Source organism: Panthera pardus, unplaced genomic scaffold, assembly GCF_024362965.1.
Source record: "Panthera pardus isolate Hobbes unplaced genomic scaffold, ASM2436296v1 HiC_scaffold_8, whole genome shotgun sequence".
Lineage (NCBI taxonomy): Eukaryota > Metazoa > Chordata > Mammalia > Carnivora > Felidae > Panthera > Panthera pardus.
The window spans coordinates 87,185,343-87,205,855 of NW_026527013.1; the positions used below are offsets into that span (position 1 = coordinate 87,185,343).

The following is a 20,513-nucleotide window of genomic DNA, read 5'->3' on the forward strand; positions in this document are numbered from 1 at the left end:
TCTACGCTGCTTATGAAACGTACTTTCCCATTCATCTTTGCATGTTTCCAAAGCCACTGTCCCTCACTTGGCCTTTGTGATTGCACAGGTACTTTACCCCTCACAAAAACATAACCCAGGCAAAACGAACAACCACAGAAGGGGGTGACTCTAACTACTTCCCCTCACACCTCGATGCCTCTCCCAAAACTGTGAAATAAAGTTAATCTTTTGCAGGAAATTGAAAGTATCTCATTTCCTTAATGTTATCATGCTAGCACTTATATCATCCTTCTATTTCCGAATCTATATCCCCTAAAAAGATGGTAAGCAACGAATGGTAAGGACTTTCTATCTAGGAGTCTTTCTATCAACCCCCTGGGGTCTAACTAACGCTTTAAGCATGATAGATGTCCACCGTTTTTGAGCTGGTTTGAATGAAATAAATTAACTGAGAACGTCTGTGCTCTTCAAGCTACAGCTTTCCTGTATTTACTCTGCTACTTCCCACTGTTTACGCAGTTTGTATGACAGGCTTCGGCCTTCACTTTCTGGTTACATGCCAACCTCCCCAGAACCTGACTGGATACCTCTGCCCATGGACAATCTATTCCCATTTTGATTCAAACTGAAAAGAGTCCCTCATAATCGCCATACCTGTTAACCATACATATTTTCCCTGCCCAGAGGCAACTACTGCCTTGCTTCATTTCTAAAATTAAGCATTTGTCTCTAAGTCTGAGGAAAATTAACCTGAATTAATTGCCATCAGTGCCTCAGACACTCGCTGCCCATTCCATTTGGTACCCATGCCTGTAATACAGTTGGTTCTCCTATTTCTACATGATTGGGTCTTCGGTCCAATGTAGCCATAAACAAGGATCTTAGAACACTTCAGTCCTTATGACTTCTTCCCCATGCCACAGAAGTCAGACAATATTCAAGGCCAAGGCTGGTTCACAGAAGAAACCCTCCACCAATATTTCATCAACAAGTTTCCAGGTCCCTTGCCACAACTAACACCTATTCCCTAACATTACACTATACTCATCCACATCCACCTGATAAATGATGGCAAAAATGAAAGAGACAATACCAGGGAAGCCTACAATTATATCGATGTGTCCAAGAACTCTTATCTTCAATATATAACAATTATATATTGTTTATATATATATATATATATATATATATATATATATATTGTTTATATATATATATTATATATATAAACAATATATATAAACAATTATATCGATGTGTCCAAGAACTCTTATCTTCAATATATAAACATTAAAATGAATGAGTGCAACTTTATTAAAAAAACACATCCTGCTTCAGCTATTTGCAATTCTAGAGTTTACATAGCAAAAGGAAAAAATAGTCATCTTTTGCTTTCCCCACCCAAAGCTTTACTTACAGAAAGTATACAAATGAATTCAAGGTCTAGAGACACAACTGTTTAATGAGCTACTCTAATTCAATTAGCTCTTTGGAAAGGAATAAAAGAAAGGAATAAAGTTGTTCATTCACTCTTCTAATTTAATACGCTGCATAAATGGGATAAGAGACTGGTTAGCCAGGATTTCTGCTCATTCTGAGGTCACTATGTATTCTAGCGTAGTCCTGCATATAATTAATATAACACACCTCCCTGTTTAATCCAAACCCCTGGGTTCTACTTTGTTGAAACTTTGTTTTTTATCACAGCTGTGAAATACAGTAACACAACTTCATTATCTAAGGACTTTGATGAATAATCATAAATGTATTATTTAAATGTTTTAAGAGGTATCACTTAAGTTTGTGAACTGCATATAGAGAGTTTCAATTAATGTTGCCACTTTCAAACAAAGTTAGAAAAACTTTTGATTACTAAAATATTATATTCTGATTTTTAAGAGTGTGTCTTCAGTAATAATTTAAAATAATTAACTCAATACATCTAAGCATCAAGGTGAGTTGGCAAATGTTGGTGTTCTAGAATTAAAGAATGCTCTTGCTCAAAACTGTTATTACTGTTATTAATCTATTTAGCTAAAAATTTCTCAAAAAAAAAAAAAATCTCTAGAAGCCCTAATGACTAACATCCAGTCTTCACTGCCCTCCAGACTGCAAATTTTAAACACAAAGTCTACATAAGATTTATAATGCAATCTCTGTTCAACATAGCATGCTACTGGAAATAATGGAACATCAAAAGAATAACACGATGTTGGGAATTTATATGTGTTGATGTGCACACCAATTCACATGAGCTGCAGAATAAATTTTCTTCAATCATGTTTTCATCCTGTCCCTATAAAACAAAACTTGCTGGGTTCCTACTTCTGGAAGCATAACAACTAAACTTTTCTGCAGACCAGGACATCTATATGTACCATTTACTCTGTCACGGCAGTATCCTCTTTCTGTCTTATGTTAGTCATGATGCACAGCCCAATGTGTACTCCTCCTCCACTTACCTGAATATTACCCATCTTTACAGGCCACAGTGGATTTCCTCCTTTACCACTTAATATTCCAAGGTCTACCCTTCTCAGCTCTCACTACTATAGTATGAACCACAGTACTTAGACTCCGATTTAATTTTCTTTTTTAATTTTTCAGTTTAAAGTGTTCTTCCAATTATTCCTTCTTCTCTCCTCTCATCACATGGACTCAAATGGAGCAACCACTTCTCATGATTTAATTACTCTGATTTTTTTCCTATTTTTCATCAAATTCTCATCAAGTATTTACTGAGTATGTTATTTATATCTTATATTGTACTATTTGTATTGTTTTGAAGGCCATAAAAGACATAATTGCATAACCTACATTATATAATAATGCAATGTATCCTATTATAAAGAGGAAACCAAGCTATCACTTGAAAACATTCTGTTTTCTGCTATTCAAGGACTGCCCAAGCCACAGGACCTCCTCCACAGAGGCAGTTACTCACTGAGAGCAGTTTGGCTGCAGATGGCTCGCTGTAGCTGACATCTTTAGCTGTGCATATTAATGCACAATTTATTTTGGCTAAAAACAGGGCACTAGCATTCCTCAGAAATGTGATGACATGCTTAGCAACTTGGGCAACAGTTTAGTTTAAAACGGTCCATCCAGAAGTGGGAAGGATACTTTCTCTCTGAAAGTGTGCAGATTACAAATTTCTGCTGCATAATTCAGTAACCATTACCAAACCTCATGAAATATACACTAAACATAAAATGTTTTCCTTCTTAAAGCATAATGATGTTCAGCAAACACTAACAATAATATATGCAAATCCTAAAAAAAAATCAGATCAATTAAAAAAAGCACAGTTTGGGGAACCTGGGTTGGTTAAGCATCAGACTTTGGCTCAGGTCATGATCCCACGGCTTGTGAGTTCAAGCCCCGCATGGGGCTCTCTGCTGTCAGCGCGAAGCTGGCTTTGGAATTTCTGTCTCCCTCTCTCCCTGCCCCTCCCCCACTTGTGCTCACTGTCTCTCTCTCAAAAATAAACAAACATTAAAAAAAAAAAGCATAGTTTAATGTTTGTCAGTGCAGTCCAAAACAAGAAAACCACTTTCACCAAGCAAAACTTAAAAAATTATTATACTACACAGACATGAAAATATATCTGTACTCTATTACAGTCACACAGAGAGGAGAATCCCTAATCAGTCAAGTGAACTTACATAATACTATGCATTAACATTTCTAAACGGTCTCTCATATGGCAAATTCCAACTTTTAGAACTTTAATGATTAACATACACCTTGAGCTATCACACAGTTTTGAAGCCTGTGATACAATAATTCCAATTAGGCTGTGTCTGCAAACAGCTTGTTGAATTGTCCTCTTATTTCATGTAAAAATGAAGATATAAATTCCATTAGTAAAAAGAACCAAAGGTCACATAAACATTGTGAACGCATTATACATGCCGAAAGCTATGTATCTTTTTTTTGTTTATTGCTACATATCTTTTTTTTTAAGCTTATTTATTTTTGACAGAGTGAGAGCGTGCACACTCACAAACATGTGTGCAAGTGGGGGAGGGGCAGAGAGAAAGAGAGAACTTGGGGCTTGAACTAATGTGAGATCATGACCTGAGCAGAGGTCAAGAGTCAGGCACTTAACTGTGCCACCCAGGCACCCTTCAAAGCTACAGATCTTTAATTCAGTCAGATGCTCACTGGAATTAAGATAATCATTTGTACATTGAGTTGGAAAGGAAAAAAAATACTTTTTCAAAAAATATACTAAATGCTTAAAGTATATTAAATTTTTGTTAAAAGAACAAAATTTCATGAGTATTTTAGCCTCTTTTAAGCTTTCTGTGAGTGGGAGCCACTTATAACTTGTATTTATTCAAATTTTATGTAGTTGTACGTATGCCCATTTTCAAGAATGTCTTTAAGGAAACAGTTATTTTATTTTGTCATATTCTATTGTATTTTTAACATTTATTTAAGTAATCTCTACATCCAAGGTAGGGCTCAAACTCACAACCCTGAGATCAAGAATCACACACTCCTCCGAATGAGCCTGCCAGATACCCCAGAAAGTGTGATTTTAAAATTACACTTAATAACCTTTATATTATTTTCAATTTTTTGTAGACCCCATCCACATTTTTCATTACCATTTATTTCCTTATGACCACTTTTTAAATCCTTCTTCTGTGACGTTTAAAAACATAAATTTATACATTAAAATTTTTCCGAACATTTGTAACTACAGAATTCCCAATCACATATTCACATTATAATGCCTACCACTGACTTATTTTCTTTTGTTGAAGCAGAAATCTGCTCTTATGAGTTGTTCCATGAATTCTACTGAAAATTCTAACTTTGCTGAACAAATGATACAAATGTCATATCTCCATCAATTGTTTTACAACTGATTTTTAAAATCTGTATTTTTGATTAAAGAAAAACATAGAAAAAGTGGTTAGTCGTTTTATATTCAGGTGAGACTGGATCTTATCTATATAAACTTCATTATATTCTATTCTACAAACAAGTTTCCATCCTCACTTGCTAAATTATCACCCCTCCTTTTAGACTTTGAGTTCAGTTCTTGACACTGAAAAAAAGTTATCAACTTCATCATCTATATTTTCAAAATCTAACAGAGTGGCTAGCGAAGAGTAGAGCTCACAGTTTTCTTAAAGAACAAAAAGAACTCAGCAGTATAAAGCTCTGGTTTGAGCAACAGTGAGTAGGAAGGTATAAAACCACTGTTCTTGGACCTCAGTTTTGTTTACACTAAATTCCAAAAATAAACTGCCGCCAAGTAAATTTTTTTTTAACTTTAAGAATATGTAAAATTTACACACATGCACACATTCTTTCTTTAACCTACAAATTTAAGGAGTGGTCTATTTAAAGAGAACATGGTCTCTTATAAAAAATGATGCTAAATTTGGGGTCAGCAGATCTAAGTTCTTGTATGGGATTCACTACTAAGTAATTTTGTGACCATATAAGTCACCTCAAGTCCCTAACTTCATTTTATCACTGACAAATGGAGTTAACAATGATGACACTATCCCTACTTACCTTTCAGAATTTTTATAAAGATTCACAATAATGATGATAATAAAAAAATGTTTATCTACTAGTTTCAATTTCAAAGCACTTCCACTTATATTGCCAAATGTGATTTTTTACTTTATGAATATTTTTAGATCTAAGAAAACTAAATATTCAGAAAAATAGAATGGCCTGATCAAACCATACATCAAGTAAGCAGCCGAGCTAGGGTTCATATGCACACTTTTCAAGTCTAAAATCCCATACTGCTTCCAGTTTTCCAAAGGGCCATCTGATGGTTAATTTATAAAGAAACACTGAAGATTTCAAATGACTTTACAATATGAGTTCTGATTGCTTTACTCTCTTTAGTCACCCTTAAAATGTGAATACCACCTTATTAAAAGAGCATTAAATGACAAAAATCATATAGAGATCCTAGTGCACAGTCTGAAATGCAGTGTTCAAACTAAGATCTCTCCTTTCTGCGACCAAAGACCTATCTCCCTTTTTTACTAAAGGAAGAAAAAGGCAAGAAGCACTGTTTATGGGAAAGCTGTTTCTCCTTTATCAAAGGTAACTACAACAACTTCAAAGTAAATTCAGAGGAATATCAGCAAAAATACGTACGTGTGAGGGGCAAAGCTAGGAGGACATCCCAGATCTTCTGATGCCTTACTGATGCACTTGATGTGGGCACTACTTTAAGGAAAATAATTATAAACTTCTACCAGACTATTTACATCTTTATCTTCAAGGCACTATCTTTGACATATTTGCAAGGAAGAGCTCATTTTAATCTAAGCTAATTAAGATATGGAAGGGGAGCAAGTGTTAGATATGTTTTCTCAAGGGATGTGAACAATGAGCAAGTTAACCCAGCACTTTATTAAGTTTACTGATCCAGTAAATGATTTTGTGTAGGTGTGGGTATCTGCTTTCACAACAGAACATCTGTCCTTACCAAGTTATATATATCATCATACCAGGGCAATGATATGTAACAACAGCCTTAGTAGATATTATAAAAGCCAAAAGCTGGATACGCAGAAAGTCACCTGAAACATCTAGTCATTTAAGAGCTGAAAATGAAAAAAAACAAAAAAAGGCTTTGATGCTAATGACTAAACTTAATGGGTAGACATGAGAAATATTTATTTTATACAGGGAACATCCAAGTCATGAGAAAGACGTTGCAAATTGAAGCATATCAAAAAATGAGAGCTAAATAAATATGGTGTCTGTAGACATATTTAAGTAATATAGAGCTTTTAATGACTAACTGGGTATTTCTATTCATTTAAATTCATTAGAAAACTATTTTAAAGGAAGATAAATTCTGTTAAAATCAAGATATCCTTTACTTAAATCCTATTAATGATACCATATGGATTGTCAGAGAATAGCAAAAAAAAAAAAAAAAAAAAAAAAAAAGTCCTTTAACTTCAGAATATAAGAACCTTATATTTAGCATCAATAGCATCTATTTCCCTTCACTGGATTCACATAAAAATGCTGTCAGTTACAGGCACCTGGGTGGCTCAGTTGGTGAAGCCTCCAACTCTTGATTTCAGCTCAAGTCATGATCTCACCATCATGAGATCAAACCCCATGTCAGGCTCTGTGCTGACCATGGAACCTGCTTAAGATTCTTTCTCTCTCTCCCTCTCTCTCTCTCTCTCAAAATAAAACAAATGAACAAACAACAACAACAACAACAACAACAAAAAACAGTGTCAGTTAAAGCATACACGGCTGTGACTAAGAATGTATTAAAAACTGACCAAATTTCCCATTACAGGCATAAGGCCCTTCAGGTCACCATTGTTATTTAGAACCCAAAATTCCTGGCACTTCATCTAGTAAAATGCTCACACTGAAGATGTAAAAATCAAGAATCTAAATCCTTTATTCATTCTGACGCATCATATAAATTGTTCCACCAATCATTTGATGAATGAGGGTTTTTTTAAGTGTTAATTGTAACATGAATTTACAAGGTTAAAAAAAAAGTACAAAAAAGGTATGACATTAAAGGTAAAACCTTCTCTCTCTACCACCAAGTCTAACTCTCCAGAATCAGTGTTAAGTTTTGCTTTGATTTTTTCTTGTGGTTGCCATTATAGTATCAAATAAGTTTTGATCTATAAATTTAAAATATTATGAATTTTTACCTTACTACAGAAGCTACAGTTCTTCAAGACAACCTTATATTACCACTACTTTAGGACTGTCTTAAGCAATCTCCAAGAAATTATGTTTAATGAACTACCTATTTTTAACACACAATAAAATAAGGCATAACTTTTTCAGTTTGATTTCTGTATCATGTAATATCATCTCACATTCTACCACCATTTTGTAATCACATTTTCCATCCATTCTTTTTATTTTCCATTTTAATAAAAGAACTTCCTCTACTGATTATGATGTATGTATAGATAGGTACACATGTACATATAGACAGAGAGAGAGGTGATAACTTGCCTGCATTCTTTCATGTGTTAACACATTCTTAAGTGCCCTCACACTCTCTCCCGATATCTTGCCGAGGTACAGAATTCATATTATCATCCTATCTAGAAACTTAAAGAAAGTGCTCCCTATCTACTGTCTTCTATGCTGATTATGAGGATTGTAGCTGTTTGATTTCTCATCTTTTTTTTGTAGATGATATCATTTTTCTCTGTGTAAGCCTTTCCGGTTTTCTCCTTATCTTTGGAAATCTGATATTTTACCAGGATACACCTATCAGTCATTTTATTAATTTTGAATGGCCAGTGAGTAGGCCTTTACATTCTGAAGACTTCAATCTTTCTTTACCTCAGAGAAATTTCTTCTGGAGCTTATCTCCACCATCTTGATTCTTTCTTTCTGTAACTCCTATTAGAGTTCTTTGATACACTCTCCATGATTTTTAATATTTCTCTTAGGGCCCCAGATCCCCCAGAGTTATAAATAACCACCTCCCCAAAATGTCTACAACTCCATTGGCAGGCATCCAGAAACAGCCCCACACCGGAGATAAAATGCCCATTCTCCAGTCTCTATATTACTACAGGAAGTAGTAAAGAGGAAAATCTCAGAGTTCTATACCTTCCTAGGTGCATTCCCCACTCTTTCCTTCCTTAACCATTCCAAAATCCAAGCTTTCGCTACAACTATATACACAAATTAAACCTTTAGTCACTATTAAAAATACCAGATTCCCAAGTTATCTATCAGTTTCAAGCCTCTAATCCTTCAATGGGAATGAGGGAACTCTCACCACCCAACCCCTCCCACCCATGGTCCAGGCTATAACCTTCTGCTACTTCATTTCTCTCAATAACATTTATCACCAGCTGTCACGCTATATATTTTATGTGTTTATCACTCTTAGAATACACACTGCATGAGGAGAGAATTTCTGTGTACTGTGTTCACTCTTAGATGCCCAAAATCTAGAACGGTGCCTGAAACACAGTAAGGGTTCGGTAAGTAGTTGCCTAATTTTTTAAATTGCTCTACAATCTGGAAAAATCTTAGGCCTTTTCCAGACCATCAAGTGGGCCCAGTGAAATTTGAGCGTGCTAATTATTTATGGAATATTCTCTTAAACAGTTCTTAAGAACAGTAAGAATTTTTATAAGTTGTTTATATGTCCCGAATGAATGCTCTCCTAGGAGGTCACGTGTTTTTTCTTTTGTTTTGTTTTTCACTGTTTCACCTGTGTCCTTCATGTGGTATCACTGCTAAAATGTCAAGTTAAGTCTCTTCAAGCCTGTCATTTACAGTGAATGTCTCCATTATTTACTAGGTAATCATCAGAGGTTTTTCTGTGTGTGTGGACAGTTCTGCCTCTCCATTCATCCTCTCCTTTAAAGGAGAGGATATGGGACAACAGAGGGTCAGTGTGCAAGTAAGGACAGCTTTACAGGACAGTAACAGATCAGAGTGGTTGACTCACAGTTGAGTAATGTTTTATTTGTTTTCGCCTTTAAATTATTCCATTGTGCAAGAATGGCATTACTTCTAATTCTCTTCCAAAGTCCCTAGTTTTCTCATGAGGGGCCATTAGGCAGCTCATCCCTTCATTTGGAGAATTCTTTGGCTTTGGCTCGAGGGAAAGAAAAATAAAGACTCTCCCTACCGTCTTCCCATTGGAGATTAGGAAAGAGTCCACTAGTCATATTTGTTCCTACTGCAATTCTTTAATTTGTTGTTTGATCACTACCCATAGCCCATCACTGCTTTCTATATTTGTTCATTCCTAGCTTAGAGCCTAGAGAGCTTCCCTGAGGAAGCCACTTGTTTGATGGTTTCCTTGGTTCTTTTTCTGTCATCATCTTCCCATTTTCTATCTTCTAGAAATTCAACATGCCAACTTATACTGCTGGTGGTCTTTCCTAACTTCTGGAAAGACCTTTTAAAAAGTGAGACCTTTGGAGATAGGAGGCGAACTTAACGTGTGCCCAGTGTTCCTTTTTAAGAGGAACTGTGTTGTCGACTTTACTTAGAACTTGAGGTGAGAAGACCTCTGTGCTAAATCAGCAAGCAACTAAGAGGAGAATATCACCTTTTCTAAACATTCTTCCAGCTACTCTACCATCAGGAAGCTCTTAACAGGTTTTCTTTCTCCACAGGCTCCAGCCTCCTGACATTTGGCAGAGCTCTACTCCTTCCCACTAGTTCTTAACACATTTTCCACATTTCCGCCCTTAGTTTCTCTCACCAGTAACAGAAGATGCAGCCATCCTATCCACCTCAAAGAGGTGTCCAGTTAAGTCATTTTGCCAACCTAAAGAACTTGCACCATTTTTTGTTTCGTTTTGCTTTAATAAATGGAGGGAATTTATATGCAGGTCTAGGTGTGTGTGTTTTGGGGATTTTTTTGTTTTGCTTTTGTTTTGTTTTTTAGCTCTGGAAATATGGCCATGTTTTTGTTCAATAAAATACCTGGTATCATCCAAGAGACTGATTAACCTATGGTCCATTATGATCAAAAATAAATATGACCAAAAAAAGCACCTTAACTAACATTTGGTTCATTATTAACATACTGAAAAATGACAAGTCATTTCATAGATTACAAAATTTGACAAGAGCCAGGAGAATTTTCAGACACGAGGGACAAGTCTTTAAATTTCTCCCTAAATCTTGCCCCAGGCTATGTATCAAAAGATATCTAGTATATGAACAATAAAAACAACGAGAAAAAGTGCTTTTGTTGCTATGTAGAAAGCAAATGTTCAGTTTCTGTGTCAGAAAGGAAGCCCAAAGAGAGAGCCTGCATTGTTGAGGTTTATTCCATTAATGGACTGGTAAGAAAAGATAGCTATAAACTCCTCTTGGCATCAAAAGTTTAGGCTTAGAGCCAGTAGATTCTTAACGTTTATTTGGAGCAGCACACATTTTGACAGTCACCAGAGTCGATGGTTTAAATACCATCCTCTTCACATAGATATTTAAGCTAAGGTGTGTGTGTGTGTGTATGACAGGAGTAGGAGAAAGCTCACAAGTCTAGTTAAGGAAGTCAAATCCCCTTCCCTAAAGCTTGCTGTCAGAGTGATGATACCTCTCCAGTCCTTCCTCCCCAGATCAGTATCCATTTAAGAGCCAGGATGTTCATAAGCACATATTGTCATAATTCTGATACATTGGTAATAAAAAATATCAGAGAAATCCTCCTAGTCTTTTCAAGAAGTGATACAAGAGAGCAGTATTCTATTTCATCCACAGACTACAAAAGTAATAATACTGAGAGTTACTTGCATACTCAAACTTGAAAATAGTAAATCAATGTAAATTAAAGAATTAAAGAACATCCCGCCTCTGTCCCTGTCCTGCATAGAAAAACTGTCTACTCAGTCTGAATATTTGAGGGCAATGTGACCCAGAGCATTACATCCTCTTCAGAAGATGCAGAAAAGTTCACTTCCTCATGGATCCATAGAACAGCTCAGAAATGGTGATTGTTCCCAAAATTTCATCTATCTTATTATCTCTTGAAATAGAAACTCCCAGACTCTCTCCAGAGGTCTAATTTCTCAACTCTAACCCCCTTGATAATTCAGGAGTGAGGAACTGCCCATTTGGTGGACAGAATTAGGAAAGATGCCTTCTTAAAAGAGTTCAGAATTAGTAGCTCAGTCGGTTAAGTGTCCGACTTCAGCTCAGGTTAATGATATCATGGTTCGTGGGTCTGAGCCCCATGTCGGGCTCTGTGCTGACAGCTAGGAGCCTAGAGCCTGTTTCGGATTCTGTGTCTCCCTCTTTCTCTGACTCTCTCTCTCTCTCTCTCAAAAATAAAAACAAACATTAAAAAGAAATTAAGAGTTTAGAATTAGAACTCAGATGACATTTTTACTTATGGGGGAAAAATAAAGTTGAAAGAAATGTCAAGATAAATCAAATAATCAAATGGCTCTTGATTGCTACCTCAGAACCCAACAACTTATGATATTGTATCCAAGTATAAAAAAAAAAAAAAAAAAGGTGAGAGTACACTTTAAAAGTTAAATCTTATCCACATTGCATTATATTGTAACTTTAAAAGCACTTAATGCATTTAAAAATACCTTATCATACAAATGTTCAGATAATCCTAATAATCCAATGTGTTGGGCAGAGAATAGATTATTATATTCATTTTTCAAATGGCATCCTTGCTACAGAAAGTTTAAATGATTTGCCCAAGTTCATCTCAACAATAATGGGAATGCGTTCCTTTAATGAGCTAGTGAGGTAGACCTGCCCTCATAGTCCCAACTCCTTTTATAAGTGTCTATATTCCTGCTATTCTTCACATTTCCAACTCAAATTCTTCTGTTTTCATAAAGATCATTATGATACCCAAACCTCACCCCACTCCCACGACTGATAGTGATGTTTTCTTCCTCTGACCTCATAGCACTTTATCTCTGCTTCTACCATAAATAAATATATTGGGAATCAGGAGATTCGGTTTGAATTCTGCTTGGTTATTTACTGCCATGAAGATCCTAACAAGTAACCACAGTAACCACTTGAACACTAGTTTTCTCACTATTAGAAAAGAGAAAACTATAGTACAGATAATATATGCCCATGGAATTTTTTGGAAATTTAAGTTTGATTAAACCAGTAGGAAAGAACTATGTTAAATGTAAAGCCCAACACAAAGTTACTTTTCATATACATATATTTCTTTTTTATATCCACTTTTATTTCCCCTATTTTATTTCCTAGAAGAAAGACTCCATATCCAGTGAATACTTGATTGCGTCACAGCACTCATTGGTGCTTCACAAGAAGCATTTGATACAAACTTCTAAAATGAATGAATGATCAAATGTATGACTACATTAATCAAGTATGTTTCGTAAAGCAGCATGTTCATCACCACCTGCTAAACGTTGAAGGCCAAAATCTGACTTCAACTTCTCTCCAATCTCATTGTCTATTTTCCCCCACCACGTCAGCCAACCTAGATTTACCTCTGATTCCTTAAATACCCCGTAAATTTTTCTGGCTCTAGGTCTTGGACCAAATTATCATCCCCTTTCACATCCTTTATCTGTTGGAATAGTATCCATCCTTACAAACCTAGCTCAAATGCCATTTTCTCCATGAAGCTTTCCTTAATCTCACTCACTAGAAATGACGCTTCCTATTCCACAGTATTTGTTCATCTCTCATTGCTCTTATCATGTGACCACATATTACGGTTCCTTGTGCATATATTATCTAACCTAATACTCTGATTCTGTTATGATCAGCCTTATGTTTTAGTTATCTTTATATCCTGCCAAACCTATATTAAAATGTCTTCCATATAACAGGTACTCAAATAATATACGTGGCTTCAAAGTCCAACTGCATGTTTCTGCTTTATAAATTGGCAAATGACATTTCATGAAATGATCATCCATTGCTTTAAGTCATTATTACTGTACATTCCTATCAATGTCATATAGTACGAGCAGAAAGAGATCTTCATTAAAATTTTAAAAGCTACCAACATATAAACAAACTTCTTATAATCCAATTTCTGCTATAATTTGAAAGCAGCATGTTCTTATTAATTGCAATGTTATCATTAAAAATGGCCTATCTGGGGGTGCCTGGGTGGCTCAGTTGGTTGGGTGTCCAACTTGGGTTCAGGTCATGATCTATGAGCCCCGCATTTGGCTTTGTGCTGACAGCTCAGAGCCTGGAGCCTGCTTTGGATTCGGTGTCTCATTCTCTCTGCCCCTCCCCCACTTGTGCTCTGTCTCTCTCTGTCTCTCAAAAATAAATAAATGTAAAAAAAATTTTTTTAATGGCTTATCTGGAAAGTTGAGGTAGTCAATATGACTTTGGGATAAGAAGAACAAATGATACTTTAGAAAAAAACCAGAAGTTGGCACATTTTTAATTTACATCATTTTTATCTCTCCTTGGCAGCAAACATCCCAACTAATCTAACAGCTACCAACGATCATCAATGCTGTTATTATTGTAACATAGACTTCATTTATAACAAGGGTACACAAGTTTTCTCTCTCGGGGATATTTAAATCACACAATCCTTCATCGCCTGCTGTCAGCTCCTTCCTGGGCTGTTCGCAGACATAATGTACACATAAGCCACTAACAGCTGTCCTCCAGACAAACTAAGTGATTTCTGCACCTTCTCATCGGGTGGGAGCCACCAGATTTCTTTTAAAAATGTATTCTTCTGGCCTCTCTGTTCTCACTTATCTCATTATGTCACCTTCCCTGTATTATTTCTTCACTCCAGAGAATTTCTGAGTGTTTTTTTGTTGTTGCTGTTTTGTGTTTTGTTTGTTTTGTGTATGTTTGTTGCTGTTTGGGGCTTTTGTCCTTCTCCCTGAATGTCCCCAAATCTCCACCTATCAAAATCTGATTTTATCCAGGGCCTTTAAGTGCTAGGTTAACATTAACTGAATTCTTGAGAATTATTTTTCTGTCCTCAATCAGAGTAAACAATGATGAACAATCATTTGTCACTACTGGCCCCTTTATGATTTGATAGTCAGGAAGGCATACCCAAAGACTTAAAAATATAAAATATGATCCTTCTGAGAATACACCCATCAATGTTGAACCTGCTCTTAGGACTTCATTTTACGAACTGACTTATGCTGTTATTAATGACTCTCAACTAATAAGTGAAACATTACTTCATAAGGTATATCAAAATCACTGGCAGGAAAAGGAGAGGTATAGTTTGGAAAAGTGTACTTAATTTTATATTAAAATTGTATTTATGGGGCTCCTGGGTGGCTCAGTCAGTTAAATGTCTGACTTCAGCTCAGTTCATGATCTCACGGCTTGAGTTCAAGCCCCACATCAGGTTCTATGCTGACAGCTCAGAGCCTGGAGCCTGTTTCAGATTCTGTGTCTCCCTGTCTCTCTGTCCCTCCCCCACTCACGCTCTGTCCCTCTCTCAAAAATAAACATTAAAAAAATGTTTAAAATTGTATTTATAATGGGAAAACATGGTCCACTTTTTTTGCAGCACAGAAATGATCCCAGTTAAGAGTACCATAATTTTGGAAGGCAGGAGTATGAATTTAAAAGTTAAAGTAATTATCACTGTATGGTAAGTAATAATAAATAGTGTGGATCTTACAGAGTGCAATGAGTATATGCTCAGCATCTTTGATTTCATTTTGACTTTATATGCCAAAGTTATCAGAAATTGTGGCAGCATTTTGGGCTTATTATTGGAGAAAATGGCTTAAAACTTTTTTTTTTTTCTAAATTTACAATTAGAGAAGAAAAAGAGAAAGGAAGGAAGGAGAGGGAGAAAGAAAGGACAAGAGAAAAATAATGCCATCCTATCATACCAGTGATAAACCAAACACCATTTGTGTAAGCAATGATAATGGTTTAAGAGCATGAACACAATAAATAAACACACTCACCTCGGTTAAATGAGGATTGGGATTAAAACCACACAGGCTACACACAGTGGTTTGACACTCAGTGCATGTGTTAAAATTGGCCTTTTCTGGAACATGCAACAGAAGTTCAGTGGTATTGCAAAGAGGACAGATGGTTTTAGAGAGGCCTTGTCCTGGAGTCTGGGCTGCAGACGGAGCAGTGGATGGCTGCAGAGGTTTCCCAGCTTCTGTTTGGCTTACTGGTTTTGTAGATGGCTGAGCTGAAGGCTTTGCCGGGCCTGGCTGTTGAGGTGGGGGCTTTGCCGGGCTGGGCTGCTGAGAAGGGGGCTTTGCCGGGCCTGGCTGTTGAGGTGGGGGCTTTGCCGGGCCTGGCTGTTGAGGTGGGGGCTTTGCCGGGCCTGGCTGTTGAGGTGGGGGCTTTGCCGGGCCTGGCTGTTGAGGTGGGGGCTTTGCCGGGCCGGGCTGCTGAGAAGGCGGCTTTGCCGGGCCAGGCTGCTGAGGAGGGGGCTTTACCGGGCCAGGCTGCTGAGGAGGGGGCTTTGCCGGGCCAGGCTGCTGAGGAGGGGGCTTTGCCAGGCCAGGCTGCTGAGGAGGGGGCTTTGCCGGGCCAGGCTGCTGAGGAGGGGGCTTTGCTGGGCCAGGCTGCTGAGGAGGGGGCTTTGCCGGGCCGGGCTGTTGAGGTGGGGGCTTCGCCGGGCCGGGCTGTTGAGCAGGTGTTTTTCCTGTCCCTGGCTGCTGACCCAGAGACTTTGTTGCCCCAACTTGCTGAGATGGAGTCTTTGCAGGCCCAGGTGGCTGAGCTGGAGACTGTGACCCAGGTTGGTGAGCTGGAGATTTTGGTGCCCCTGGCTGCTGGGCTGGGGGCTTTGCTGGCCCTGGCTGCTGAGATGGAAGTTTGTCTGACCCAGCCTGTTGAGTTTGAGGCTTCGCAGGCCCAACAGGCTGAGCTGGAGACTTTGGCCCAGGCTGCTGAGCAGTAGGCTTTGTTGTCCCTGGTGGCTGGGCTGGGGGCTTTGCTGTCCCCGGCTGTTGAGCTAGGGCCTTCGCTGGCCCTGTTTGCTGAGCTAAGGGCTTTGCAGGCCCAGGCTGTGCTGTAGCAAGTTTTTCAGGTCCAGGCTGCTGGGCTGGAGGTTTTCCAGGACCTCCCTGCTGAATAGGTGGTTTGGATGGGCTTTGCACAGAGGGTTTAACAGATTCTCCCCTTAGTGTGTCTGACGGTTTTGTCTGAGGCCTGGTTGCATCTCTTTGAAGGGGCAATTGTGCCTGGTCTGTCTGAGGAGCCTGCGTAAGCCCCTCAATTGGCTTTCCTGTCCCTGAAGGTTGTAATTTAATCTTCTCTGGTTGCTGAGAAGATACTGATCTGGGAGAGCCATCCTGCTGCAGTGGGACCCTCGCAGGTCCTTGCTGCTTAGGAACTGGCTTAGGTGACTGTTGTGGTGGAGGTTTTGTGATTCCTTCGGGTTTTCCTTGTTCTTTCTGAGCCATTTTTTGTTTCTTGGCAGTTTCTTCCTGGGATGAATCAGTGTCTGATATCAAATCAAAAGGATTAAATTTATTTACAACCGAGGAGACAGCACTTAAAGGGTTAACCTCTGAGAGGAAGCCAGGCATCATACTAGACTTGTGCTCTTCCTTCAGATCAGTTCTGGACTTTGATTCTTTCAAGCTAATAGTGGAAGGACTCCTTCCAGGCAACTTCTGCTCTGACCTCAAAGTGTCTGTAGTTCTACTCTTACTGAGACCAGGCGGAGCTGAACGCCCTGGGTCCGGCGGTTTCCCTGATTGTTTTGGAGGATGACTACTATCCAACTCTTGTTTCCTAGAAGAGTGAAACAAAAAGAAGTAAAAATAATGGAAATTATCCCAACTCTAAATAATATGAAAAAGCTATTACTTTCTTACAGTCTCAAAATTACGCATGTATAAATATAATTAGAACACATTTTTGCAGTCTACTGTACGTGACCAGAAAAGGTTTAATCCCTCTGTTACTTTCTTTACATGGGTAGAGATTTTCAACAAGAAGGTAAACAAAAAGGGGAAAAAACAAAAATAATACCTGCTACCGTAAGTCATGAAAACATAAGAAATCTAGCTAGACATTATTTATAATAGTTTATTTACATTTACACTTAATAGAATCCAGCCATACTTAACACCTAATTATATTAAATTGATAAATCAAGGCAATGCCATGTTCTAGTACGTTCATGTTCAAAGAATGTTATTCTTCCAAATACTAGCAGCACCAAGAATTAAAACTAATCATTTTAAAATGTGGGAGTTTGTTCCAAACTTTTTTTTTGATGTTGTTTGTGTGTCTTACTTGATTACAAGAATTAAATTAGTCACATATGGCATGTGTGACATCTGGGAAATGTTTAGTAAAGGAAGTTATGTCAGGCATTTCCAGGGGCTGAGAAAGTTGATAGTCTATTCAATTTTACTCTGTCTACAAAGAAAATATCCATTAAATATTATCCTTATTAAACTTCATAAAATGAAAAGTCCTACTTTGATTAATTAGAAATTTTTGAGAAATAATTCCCTATTTCTTGTAGAAGAAAAATATTATGTCATTTAATTATTATTCCAATAGCTAATACTTAATGAGATCTCTATGCAAAATAACAATTGATACTTACAGAATTTCGAGATATAGCCTGGTATACAACTAGTAATAAGCTGGTTGTGACCCCATTTTTGAAGGTATTGTTACTTTTCTCAGAAGAAAATATATAATAATCTCTTAATGTTTTGTGTAACACTCTTGCCACTGTTAGGCTATTAGTAATATTATTCATTATTAACAGCTTTAAGAATGTAACTAATCTGCAAAATTTCTTTTAATTCATAGACAAATATACATGATGGATTTTTTTTTAAACAGTTTTGGAAACATAATCACTTTTAAATGACTATGGCTAAATAATTGTAAGTTTTTACTTTTAGCCAAAAATTAAATACATTAATTTTTTTTAAATAAGCCATTCTTCACTGATAAAGTTGCAACTAAAAAGAATAGGATATATTAGAATTGTTAACAAATAAAATTATAAGTATTGCATTTGATAATGTAGCTTTTTAATTTTGGAAAAGATTTATTTATTTTTAATTAAAAGAAAAAAGAGAAAGTTATTCAGTAGCACTTAAAATATGAGATAATCACAATAAAGTTCTATAAGTTTTGTTTTGTGAAAATTTACTTGCTAATGGGCCAGATTATAAATTTTTAATTTCAGATCATTTAGTACCTAATATGAATTAAGTTTTTGAAGTTCCCCAAAGGATACAGAAATTTGAGTTAGATCAAGTCATAAGGCATAACAGAAAGAAACACAGAAGCATTCCCTCTAGTTAGCAACAAGTCCAAAGGAAATAATCTATACAAGCCAAGGTATGTAAGAAGTGATTTTCTGATAAAAGAGAAATAAATAGAATTCCTAGTTTTGGCAATTCCCTCCAGGAAAAAAAAAAAAATTAGGAAATTTGAGATAACTGAAATGAGGAACTAAAATTATTACCCTAATTAATTCCAACAGTTCTAAGATAGTTATCTTTTAAAAAGCTACGTATTTCCATTTTGGGAAAATGATTTTGAATGTTTCTTTACAGGCCGCAAAAGCCATAGTAAATGACCTAAGATGGATTATTTCCAGAAATTCCACTGTTTAGATCTTCACATTATTCTGGAAATGATCCACATTCAATTAATGAAATCTACCACTCCCATGAAAGGGCACATTCTTAGGAACTTCGTTAGAGAAGTCCCTGTCTTATGAGTAATTATTAGGCATTTTTTTGAATTGGTTCCCTTGTGGAGTCCTAGAGACCTAGATTTAAACAGAGTACAAAAGAAATCTATTCTTAATTTAACGAAATCCTCTTGAAAATACTATTAAGCTTAATCATTGTTTGTGTTATTTCACAGAATCCAGCCTATGTACAAAACAAATAAAAAATGAACTTTGTGAATACCAAGTAGTTGTGTTATCAACACCAAAATTCAAAGCAAGCTGCTTCCAGCAGAAATTACAATTGTATGTACTTCCTACAAGTATAAGTTATACAGTCTAACAAAAGCCCTGAGAAAATACTGACACAGATATGAAGATTGCCCTACAACTTAAACTAATTTCAGTTACTAGAATGATGTGAGTTAATGTAAAACATAGAGATGTGGATGTGAGAAATAGAAGGACAATCATTAAAAGAGATATAAGCTTAATCCTGAACAAAAATATAAGGATGTCTTAGCTAACTATGGTCTTTCAGTGAATTTTTGTTTGGTGTAACAGTTGCTCTGTCAAAAACAAACATGACGAAAATGCAATCTGTGCCTTGTAAACTAGACTGGGACCTCCTAGAGAGGGAATGTGTTTCACTCATCTTTGCATCACTAGAACCGAATCTGTTAACTAGAGAGCATGTTTGATGAGTGAATGAATGAACACATGGATGACAATGAATTGATGAATGTGTCAGGTTTTTGTTTTATGCTAGATTAATGCTTCATCAATTATTTTCAAAGTCTTCTGCAGTCCTTCCAAGGCATAAGTGCAAACATTCTATATGCATTTTAGAACCTGGGCTTGGCTTGCTACTCTAGGAAGAAAAAATGTTTGTTGAGTTGTCTACCAGTTGGAGAGATGCAAAGGAATACTAAAGAAAATAACAGATTCAGTCAGAATTCCTATGAAATATTCTGCTAATCAGAAGCACTTTTCAGTAAAGCCCTTCTCAAACCTGTAGTTGTAAATAGAATGAGTTGACCAAGTAATAAAATTGTCTTCCCCTGGGTCTTTAATAAATCAAAAATTCAGGAACATTTTGTTTGTAACCTGTAACTTCTAGCTTGTAACTACCCATGCTTTAAACAACCCCTCTTTCATTACTACTGTCATCACCAGATTAGAATTTTTCTTTCATCATTTAGCAGAAAAAAATATTTCAGCTACAAATGAGGTAAACAGTATTCAAGGCTAAGAATATAAAAGCAGTTGGAATGCTAAAAAAAAACTTTTTAATGGAACACATCAGGCAATGACACTTGACAGTGCTGAGTCACATAAAATTTTTGATATTAGAAATACAAGCAACTTCAGGAGTATCTATTCATTTTTATACTGTAGAGGATACTAGGGCTTA

General features: G+C 36.6%; 1 protein-coding gene across 8 annotated transcripts in view; it reads right to left on the bottom strand.

Moving 5' to 3' along the window:
- The window catches only part of PCLO (piccolo presynaptic cytomatrix protein), a 429,470-nt gene that overhangs the window by 405,744 nt on the left and 3,213 nt on the right, over window positions 1-20,513 (bottom strand). For all 8 annotated transcript variants that reach the window (XR_008420455.1, XM_053897773.1, XM_053897770.1 and 5 more), the window contains exon 2: window positions 15,387-17,184. Coding sequence is in view for 7 of the 8 variants with exons in the window: in XM_053897773.1 (XP_053753748.1) it covers window positions 15,387-17,184 (1,798 nt within the window). In the remaining variant the exon portion in view is untranslated. The remainder of the gene's footprint in view (window positions 1-15,386; window positions 17,185-20,513) is intronic.